Genomic DNA, 10,290 nt, shown 5'->3' with positions numbered 1-10,290 from the left:
TCGTTGGAGGTTGTCGTAGGCCATTGACTTCGACTGACGATGGAGAAACAGGCACAGAGCCTGGCTTAGTTAAAATCTAAGTTATGGTTCCTTGAGGTATCTCTAGGCCGAGAGATTTGGTAAACTGGGTGCAAGCAAACATTATGCATTTAAACATGGCTAAATGTCAGTGTATACATCGAAGACAAAAGAATGTCAGCCATACTTACAGGTGGGGGACTCTATCCTGGGAAGCAGAGACTCTGCAGAAGATTTGGGGGTCACTGTGGATAAGCAGCTGAACATGAGCTCCCAGTGTGATGCTGTGGCCAAAATGGCTAATGCGATCCTGGGATGCATAAACGGGAATCTCGAGTAGGAGTATAGAGATAATTTTACCTCTGGATTTGACACTGGTGCAACTGCTGCTGGAATCCTGTGTCCAATCTGGGGCCCACAATTAAAGAAGTATTTTGATAAATTGGAGGGGGGTCAGAGAAGAGCCATGAGAATGATCAAACGATTAGAAACCTTGTCTTACAGTGATAAACTCAAAGAGCTCAATCTGTTTAGCTTAACAAAGAGAAAGCTATTGGGTGACATGATCAGTCTAGAAGTAACTACACAGGGAACAAAGATTTAACAATGAGCTCTTCAATCTTCCAGAGAAAGGTCTAACACAATCCAAAGGCTGGAAGCTGAAGCTAGACAAATTCAGACTGGAAATAAGACAGTGAGGGTAACTAACCATTGGAATGACTAGCCAAGAATCATGGTCAATTCTTAATCACTGACAATTTTAAAAGGAAGACTGGATGTTTTTTCTAAATGATTTGCTCTGGGAATAATTGTGAGGCAGTTCTCTGGGAAGTGTTACACAGGAGATCAGAGTAGATGCTCACCATGGTCACTCCAGGCCTTGGAATCTATGAATATAGGTGTGGGGATGGATGGACGGATGGATGGATGTGTGTGGGGATGGATGGATGTACAGATGGCTGGCATGGCTGGATGGATAGAGGGATAGACGGATGTATGGATGGATGGGCAAACGGATGGATAGACAGATGAAGGGACGGATGGACGGATGGATGGACAGACGGATGGACTGATAAATGAATGGATGGATGGATGTGTGACGGGTTGGATCACAGAAACCCCCTTGGGGCTTCCAATTGATGTGCCGAGACTACTTCTGCCCCTGCTTTCCCTGCCAGCTTGGGAGTCCAGAACCCTGCCTGGTTGTTCCAGACACGCTTGCCAGCTACAAATACAGACCCAGGTCTGAACCACATCCCACAAACTGGAGGCTGAATTGAAAGCAGTTTAAGAAATGTTCCTGTCTCTAACACTCAGATGTCCAACTCCCAATGGGGTCCAAACCCCAAATAAATCCGTTTTACCCTGTATAAAGCTTATACAGGGTAAACTCATAAATTGTTCGCCCTCTATAACACTGATAGAGAGATATGCACAGCTGTTTGTCCCCCCTCCCCAGGTATTAATACATACTCTAGATTAATTAATAAGTAAAATGTAATTTTATTAAATACAAAAAGTAGGATTTAAGTGGTTCCAAGTGATAACAGATGGAACAAAGTGAAGTACCATGCAAAATAAAATAAAACATGGAAGTCTATGCCTAATACAGTAAGAAGCTGAATACAGATAAAATCTCACCCTCAGAGATGTTCCAATAAGCCTCTTTTACAGACTAGCTTCCTTCTAGTCTGGGTCCAGCAATCACTCCCACCCCCTGTAGTTACTGTCCTTTGTCCCAGTTTCTTTCAGGTATACTTGGGGGTGGAGAGGCTACCTCTTGAGCCAGCTGAAGACAAAATGGAGGGGTCTTCCAAAGCTTTATATAGTTTCTCCTTGTGGGTCTAAACCCCTCCTTCCACCTGTGCAGAATTACAGCTACAAAATGGAGTTTTGGAGTCACATGTGCAAGTCACATGTCTATGCATGACTCAGAACTTTACAGGCCAAGCCACATAGCCAGGAAAGCTACGATGTGGATTGGCATCTATCAAGGTCTAATGTCAGTTTAAATTTTTCTTGATTGGGCACTTAAGTTGCACATTCCTCTCTAAAGAAGCTGACCAAATGCCTTACTAAGACTACTTAAAAGCAAAGAAGTACACAGCCAATATTCATAATTTCGAATACAAAAATGATACATGCATACAAATAGGATGAATATATTCAGTAGATCATAACCTTTACAGAGATCTGTTACACAGCATATGTAGCATAAAACATATTCCTGTTATGTCATATATACATACATAAGCATATCTCCATAAAGCCTTATGGGGTGCAACGTCACAGGATAGATGGGCTTTTCCACCATAGGGATGACACTCACAACATTGACTCACCCTCCTGCCTTAGTAAGCCCAACCTAAGCTGAAACAATTACCTAGAATTAAATCAATATCAACAAACAAATGTAACTAAACAAATAAGATCTGAACAATTCAAAAATCAGAAGAAAGAAAGAAAGAAAGAAAGAAAGAAAGAAAGAAAGAAAGAAAGAAAGAAAGAAAGAAAGAAAGAAAAAGAAATCTAGGACTGGAAGGGACCTCAAGAGGTCATCTAGTCCAGTCCCCTGTGGTCATGGCAGGACTAAGTATTATCAAGAAGACCATCCCTGACAGGTGTTTTCTAACCTGCTCTTAAAACTCTCCAGTGATGGTATGATAAATGAAAGGGGGTGTAGGGTTAGCTCCCTTTTATGGACATCCTGCCAGCCAGTCAGCTATAAAATCCCCCTTAGTAGTTGTTCTCTACATGCTTTACCTGTAAAGGGTTAAAAAGTCTCCCTGCATAGGTAAAAGGAAGGGAGTAGGCACCTGATCAAAAGAGCCAATGGGAAGGCTAGAACTTTCTAAAATTGGGAAAAAACTTCCCCTTTGTCCGTTGTTGTTCTGAGGGAGAAGCACAAACAGGGCTGGAACTATGCTGTAAAAATCTTGAGTCCAGGTATGAAAAATCATCTGAATCATACCTAGAAACTACTCACTTGAAACCCCCAGATATGTAAGTAGATCAGGAAATGTCTAGGAAGACGTGATTGGGTTAATTTCTTTTTATTTCTTTATGGCTTGTGGACTCCGCTGTGCTAACCCCAAATGCTTTTGTTTTGCTTGTAACCTTTAAGCTGGACCTCAAGAAGGTTATTCTTGATGCTTAATTCTTGTAAGTGTTTTTTTTAAATCTAGCAATCTTCAATCCAGCAGGGAAAGGCAGAGCGAGATCTAACCGGGGAAGCTGGAGCCTGATCAAATCCAAAGGGAAAGGAGGCCCCAGTGTGGGACAGGGAGGGGGATTCACCATGGGAACCATCTCTCCAGAGCAGGGGGGTTTCTCCTTTTCCAGGTGGCATCAGAACCAGCCTGGCTGCCTTGCTGGAAGAGGCGTTTGTCAAACACCAGTGACCGGGCTCAGTCCGGGGGAGCTGGGCGAGGTTCTCTGGCTGGTTTCACTCAGGAGGGCACGAACATCTATGGATCCAGGTATCCAGGGGCAGAACAGACCGGAGGGAATCTGCCCTGTGCGGCTGGGAGGCCTCAGCGCTGGCTCTGTCCCAGCCAGGGGCAGGAAGGAGGCACCGTTATCCATGGCCACAGCCAACGGCAGGGAGGGAACCAGTGCAGGAAGGAACCCCCCCCCCCCCCGATGTGGGCATTTCCTCTTGGGGAATCTCCACCCCTGACACATTACTGCTGGTGAATTTCTTGGTAGCTGGGTACATGACCCTGCACTGCCTGGGTCACCTCTTCCCAGGGTCGCCCCTCTACCACCTGCTCTATATAAACCCCAGGGCTGAGACAGACCCACCAGTCCCAGCCCCTGGATTTGTACCAAGGATGCTGCTGCTGCTGCTCTCCACGGCCTTTCTCCCGTTCGCCGCAGCCTTTCTCCTGCCCCCGAGTCTTCACAGTGGTGAGTGGAGCTGAGTGATTGGCTGATTTCCCAGCCCCGGGGGGCTCCTGGTGAGAGTGGGCCTGAGCGAGTCGCTGAGTTTTTGGTTCAGAGGCTGAAATATAAAATCTGGGGAGAAATTGGGTTCAACCCAAAAATGATTTTATTTGGTTTTTCTCACTGAAAAAGTTGATCCAGAACCAATTGTTTTTTTCTTTTTCATTTGCTTTCAGGTGCTTACTTCAATCCCAACAAAATTTGGGGTGTGTTTTTTTTATTTGATTTCAGGTTGCTTTAGAGGTTTTGCCCACTGTTTTAAAAAATGATTCAGTCCATTTCTCAATGAAACAACATTTCAAAACAAAAAGGTTTTGTTTCCCAGTGCCCAGAACTAAAGTTTCCAACTTTTTCCAGAAAAAAAATTCCTTTTTTGTAGTGAAAATAAATCCTCAGAATTCCAAAGGAATTCACAAGTTCTTTTTACACCCCAAAGTTGCATTCTTTGGCAAATTTGCCAATTGCTTAGAAAACTTTGCCTGGTTCTAGTGGTGAGATCAGGGAGACTGGGGCCCATGGGCAGCGCAGCCCACACTAGGGGCAGGGGTGAGAATTAGGTGTCAAACTCAGGCAGGTGTCAGGAGAGAGGACAATGGGGCCGGGGAGTGCTGGGAATCCCTGGCCTAGTTCTCTGAGTGGGGAGATGGCCAGGGGGTGGCCCCACAGGCAGATGAATGGATGGCTGTGTATATGATAAGGAATGGATGGATGGATGCACAGGTCCACATGGGAATATGTGGATTACAGTGCATATATGTTTGGGTAGAGAGCAGGCTGGGGAGATGATCCAGGGGGAGGCTGTGCTGGGGGAGTGAAAGGGGGACAAGGGGCTGATCCAGGCCAGCAGGGGGTGGGGGTGAGGGATTAGGGTCTAGGTTGCACTGGGCTCTTGGTCCCACACTCCAGACTCCCTTTTGAACCCCTCCCTGTCTCTCTCCAGCTCGGGTCATCAGGGGCCAGGAAGCCCTGCTTGGCTCCACACCCTACATGGCCTACGTGCAAACCAGGTCAAGGGGAAGCTGCGGAGGGTTCCTGATCCGGCAGGATGTGGTGCTGACGGTGGCTCATTGTAACTGCAACCTGGGGTAAGAAACACGCCATCCATCACCTCTGAGCCAGCCGGTCCCCGGCCCTGGGGCTGGATCGGGGCTGGTGCCCCTAGAGGAGAAAGGCCCTGTGTCCCATTCCCCATCCACCACGCGAGCCAGTCCCTCTCCCTGGGGCAGGATCAGAGCTGGAAATATGTTGCCCCAAAGTGTTTATGGGATGTGAAAATTATGAATTTCCCTGGGTGCCTGTTTGATTTTGAAGCCCAAACCCATCAAACTAGGATGGTGAATATCCCAGCTGCCATTTGTACTCAAACCCCTGTGATTGAGTCACTTCACTCAACTGAAATGTAACTTCTTCTCAGGTCTTTTCCCTAGGCCATCACTTCTCAAACCCAGACACCTGGCTGCTCTTAATCAATCAAGAAATCCCCTGATTGCCTTTGGGGATCTAAGCCCTACTGAACAGAACAACCTTGTCGGCAATTAATATAGATCAGCGCTGGGTCCCAGCTGTTGTACCAGAGACTGATCCAGTCGCCAGGGTTTCCTGCTACATTCACTTCCGATCATCAGCCATCAATTCCTTTGTGTCTGCAGCACATTTCTCACACTCTCATTAACTCTCCAAGCACTAACCTTGCCCTTTGCCTTATGGCGCTCTATGAATGTGGTCCCTGCTAGTTCTAGTTTGGAGAGGGGGCACTAGTTTAAAGCATCAAAAGCAGTCGCCTCAAGTTATCGTTGGAGGTTGTCATAGGCCATTGACTTCGACTGACGATGGAGAAACAGGCACAGAGCCTGGCTTAGTTAAAATCTAAGTTATGGTTCCTTGAGGTATCTCTAGGCCGAGAGCAGAGACAACAGGGGAACGCCCAGATATTGAGATTAAAGAAAGATGAAGAGATTCAATCTCTGCCATGAAGTCTCACAAGGGAAGGGGCTGTGCAGAGATGCTGGGCTAAGCATCCGGGAACCCTTCTGGACTTCAACATCTTCTCTGATGCACTCAGCAAGCTCTTTCATCCCACATAATTACCTCTCTCTCCAGGATCATCTGCAGATCTGGGCTTATTCCTACTTCCAGCCATACCCAGTAGATGGCGACGGTGCATAAAATATTGTTTGATCCTTTTCTTATTTGTATGTTTCATTCACTCCAGTGACATTATTTCTGATACTGCCCAGCCTAGGCATCTGGGATTCCCCCGCTTTAAGAAATTTCTTTTAATATTTCAAAGTTACACCCAGGTAAGGTCCTTAGAGCTTCCCATAGGTATTTTCCTTCTTCTGCCATATGCTGTTCAATGATTCAGAGATCCCAAGATCTTTGTGATCATCTTGTGTGACCTCCTGTATAAGACAGGCCAGAGAACGTCCCCCAAATAGTTCCTTTTGATCTACAGCAGTTCTTTAAAAAATCCAACCTTGTTTAAAAATTGTCAGTGATGGAGAATCCATGATGACCTTTTAAATTCTCCCAATGGTGAGTTACAGTCCCTGTTAATAATTCATACCAGAAACAATAATTGAGAAAGAAAAACAAACAGAATCCTTTATAGTCCCTCTGAATAAGAAACCAATTGATCTTGAGTTTCTCAGTATAAGTCAGGCTTTCCAGTCTTTTGACCCTTCTTGTGGCTCTTCTCTGACCCCTCCCCAATTTATCAACATCCTTTTTGAATTGTGGAGAGAAGAACTGGACGATGGGTCACCCTGCATAGGAGAACAGTCCATTGGAAAGTCTTTTGGGGTCTCTTTAGCCAACCAGAGGGGAGAAGGAGGAAGTCCATCCACATATAGGTGCATAAGAGGGTCTCTGTGTTACTCAGTCGCACAACTATTGATAGAAATTTGCACAGGCCAGGTGCAGGGTTGGTGTCCCTATTCAAGGGGCTGTGACGGCCTGACCCCACTGTCCAAAGGGCATTAATGCCCCCATATTCTCCCCTTGGCTTTTCCAGCAAGATCTTTGTCTACCTGGGAATCCAAGACTTCATGAAGCCAAGACAGAACTGGCAACGGATCCGGGCACGTCGCTGGGTTCAGCACCCCGACTTCAACAATGAGAACTTTGACAATGACATCATGCTGCTGAAGGTACTACCACCAGTGACCCCATTCTGCTAGGGTAACCCCCCCATCCCATCACCCCACCCTCAGTGACCTCACACTGCTGCAGGCACTGCCCAATCCCATTGCCCTGCCCCCAGTGTCCTCACACTGCTGCAGGTAGCACCCCCGTCCCATCACCCTGCCCCCAGTGACCCCACACTCACTCCCTGTATTCACATCCATGCCCTGGCCAGGTGGTGCTGCCCCTTGCCAGCTCCTATACCTGTGCTGATCCAGGTCCATTCTCTTTCTCTCCTCCCCATGGCAGCTGTGGCACAAAGCGGAGCTGACTGAGTGGGTGGGTCTTGTCCCCCTGCCGGAGGCTGATCACCACGTCAGCCCAGGCTCCAAGTGCAGCATGACCGGGTGGGGTCGGACCGGAGTGAACACCGTCACCAGCAGGCTGCATGAGGCGGAGCAGGACGTGGTGTCGGACAGCCTGTGCAGAAAGCAGTACCGGCATTACAACCCCACCACCATGCTGTGCGCCGGCAGCCCCCACGCCAAAAAATCAGCCACCCGGGTAAATATTCCCCCCCAACCCAGAGTCACTGGGGTACAGCAAGCTGCTCCAGGGGAAGGAGCTGGTGGAAACCAGTATGGCCGTGCCCCTCCCATGCTCCACTTCCCCAAGAAGGGAGCCCATGGTGCATCATGGGAGATGCAGCCCAGCCAGGGAGACCAGCACCTAGGACATCTCCAGAGAGGTATCTCCAGTGTTAGTGCCCTTGTGCAAGGTGCTGGTGGAAACGGGCTGAAATTTAACATGAGTTCATGCACATAGGGACAAGAAACAAGAAAATTGCTGCTCTGAGCTGGGGGCTTATGAACTGGAAGGGGAAGGGAGACAGGGGTGTGCCTGTCAATCGCAGGATGACTATGGGCCACCAGTGGGCCAAGGCCAGGAGAAAGGTCAATGCGATCCTGGGATGGAGCAGCCGAAGTGTCTTTAGTAGAGAGGAAGGGTTTAATGCTGGAGGAGAAGGCTCTGGGCAGAGCTCAGCTGGAATCCGGTGCAGAGTTCTGGGCAGCCCTGTCCCAGAAAGAGGAATCTCAGCTGGAGCAGGGGTTGAGAAGGGCTGGTGGGACAATCGGGGGAATGGAGAGACGGTCTTATGAGAGGGGAATAAAATACTGGGCTAGGTTAGCCTAAAACACAGGCTGAACGGGGTCTGATTGCTCTATAAATATATCAGAGGGACAGACACCAGGGAGGGAGGCGAGCTGTTGAAGCTAAAGTCAAGGACAAATCAAATGGGAATAAATGGAGGCTGGAGGTGAGGAGAAGGTTTCTAACCATCAGAGGTGGGAGGTTCTGGAACAACCTTCAAAGGAAGCAGTTAGGGAGGGGAGGGGAATAACCTAACAAGGATGCAGATGGAGCTTGATAAGTTTATGGATGGGATGATACAATGGGGCTACCTGGGACAGCAGGAACTGGACTCCATGACCCAGTATGGCCCTTCCAGTCCTGTGTTCCCATAATGGCATGAGGCCCCTGAAATACAACTCCCATGATGTACCATGACTAGACATTTTGGGGCTTTGATTTTTTAAAAATGTTCCAGGGAAAATGTTAATAATAAATGGGAACTCCCCACCCATCACCACCACATTTTATGACCGTCTCTATTCTTCACCTTCACTGGAGGGTTTATTGGTGAACTCAACCCTGAGGCTACCCAACAGACAGGACCCTGGGTGAAATCCTAGCCCCATAGACGTGGATGGGAGCTTTGCCATTGAAGTCCAGAGGTCCAGGATGGCACTGGTGCTGAGGGAGAATCAGTGTTCCCATCTCACAGGAAATAGCAACATTCCAATCTTTGTTTTTGAAGAAAAGTTGAGATTTCAACATTTTTGGCAGAACAGAAATTCCAAAAGCAGGTTTGACTCCGAAATGTCAAAATGTTTCATTGCAACATCTTAAATGAAAATGAAACATGCTGAGATGTGAACAGATTGAAACATTTCTTTCCATGCAGGGGTGAAAGTAATTTCAATATTGTAGGAACTGCCTTTTCCACGGTTACATCATTCTGCCCAGCTCTAGATTTCTCTCTCTGCCCACCCATTTAGAGGGACTGTTCTGTGTGGTGGAAAGAGCTGGGCCTTCAGCTGCAGAGAACACCTGCCCCACAGGCAATCTGAGATCTCCGCAGGACAGGCTGGGCTGGGTAATGTCAGTCACTGATGTTATTTTCCTTATTGGCAGGGCGATTCCGGCGGGCCCCTGGTGTGCAACGGGGTGGTCCAGGGCATCGTCTCCAATGGAAATCCAAATGGGCGACCCCCCAGTGTATACACAAGAATCTCCAAATTCATCCCCTGGATCAAAGAAACTCTGCAGAAGCTGAGTTAAAGGAGACGCTCCCCTGTAAAGGGCAAATGTTGCCATACTGGGCAATGTGCCTGTGTGGAACCCCGAGATTCCTTAGATGAGTGTTTTTTTTCTAGTGGTAGAGAAATGCTATGAATGGCTCAGTCCTGAAATCCTTTGCAGCTAGAAATACCCCATCGATGTTTGAAATTTTGTTATATTGTCTCCCCAAGTGTCTAATCAATGTTTGGGACCCTACGTGTGTTCCGGTTGGAATTAAAAATTGACAATGGAGTCTGGTATTTCCTTTGCTGTGATCTGTTTTATTTACAAGGAATATCCAAAGTCCTCTTTCCCTGAACACAGTTGGAATCAAACAGCAGCAGACAGCAACTCTGTTCAGTGTCCTAAGTCTGCATCTCCAGCAGTCTCTGTGCCCCAAAATCATCTTCTCTTAGCTAAAAGAAGAACAGGAGTACTTGTGGCACCCTCTCTTAGCTGTCTCTCAGGGCCACATTCCTGTGCTTCCAGGTTGTTTCTGCCTGGCTTTTTACTTTGCGTCTTACTTGCTTCTGTCCCCATGTCTCTGTTTGTGTCTGTCCAATCTGAATGCCCCATTACCCCAAGAAAAATATTTGGTGAAAACCTTTCCTCCTGAGTTATCATAATTCCCCCATGTGTACAGGGTTTTACTTCAACTGAGGGGATTCTGGAGTGAGGGTAAAAAAATTTCTGAATTTTATAGACCCTCTACAAATGCTGATCATTTTTATACCTAATCCATTCTTTGGGAGTTTTTATCATCAAAATTCCTAGTTGCAGTGTGTCATTGGGTGGCTTAAA

The 10,290-nt window shown here is 47.3% G+C and overlaps 1 protein-coding gene across 1 annotated transcript; it reads left to right on the top strand.

Moving 5' to 3' along the window:
• Positions 1–3,734: 3,734 nt before the first annotated feature.
• LOC128846684 (duodenase-1-like) lies at positions 3,735–9,691 on the top strand. The gene is made up of 5 exons (XM_054045927.1): positions 3,735–3,927; positions 4,904–5,048; positions 6,977–7,112; positions 7,396–7,650; positions 9,343–9,691. Exons 1-5 carry the CDS (start codon positions 3,735–3,737, stop codon positions 9,487–9,489), a joined length of 876 nt encoding a protein of 291 aa, XP_053901902.1. The 3' UTR covers positions 9,490–9,691.
• Positions 9,692–10,290: the final 599 nt, after the last annotated feature.

Source organism: Malaclemys terrapin, chromosome 12, assembly GCF_027887155.1.
Source record: "Malaclemys terrapin pileata isolate rMalTer1 chromosome 12, rMalTer1.hap1, whole genome shotgun sequence".
Taxonomy (NCBI): domain Eukaryota; kingdom Metazoa; phylum Chordata; order Testudines; family Emydidae; genus Malaclemys; species Malaclemys terrapin.
The sequence above is the reverse complement of the archived record's forward strand: the minus strand, read 5'-3'. Positions and strand labels throughout refer to the sequence as shown.

What these genes read in the sequence shown, in the direction of transcription:
- LOC128846684 (XM_054045927.1), top strand. Translation starts at nt 3,735, where the DNA reads ATGACCCTGCACTGCCTGGGTCACCTCTTCCCAGGGTCGCCCCTCTAC. An exon ending in GCCCCCGAGTCTTCACAGTG is followed by an intron (nt 3,928 to 4,903) that starts GTGAGTGGAGCT and finishes GTCTCTCTCCAG; the next exon opens with CTCGGGTCATCAGGGGCCAG. An exon ending in ATGACATCATGCTGCTGAAG is followed by an intron (nt 7,113 to 7,395) that starts GTACTACCACCA and finishes TCCCCATGGCAG; the next exon opens with CTGTGGCACAAAGCGGAGCT.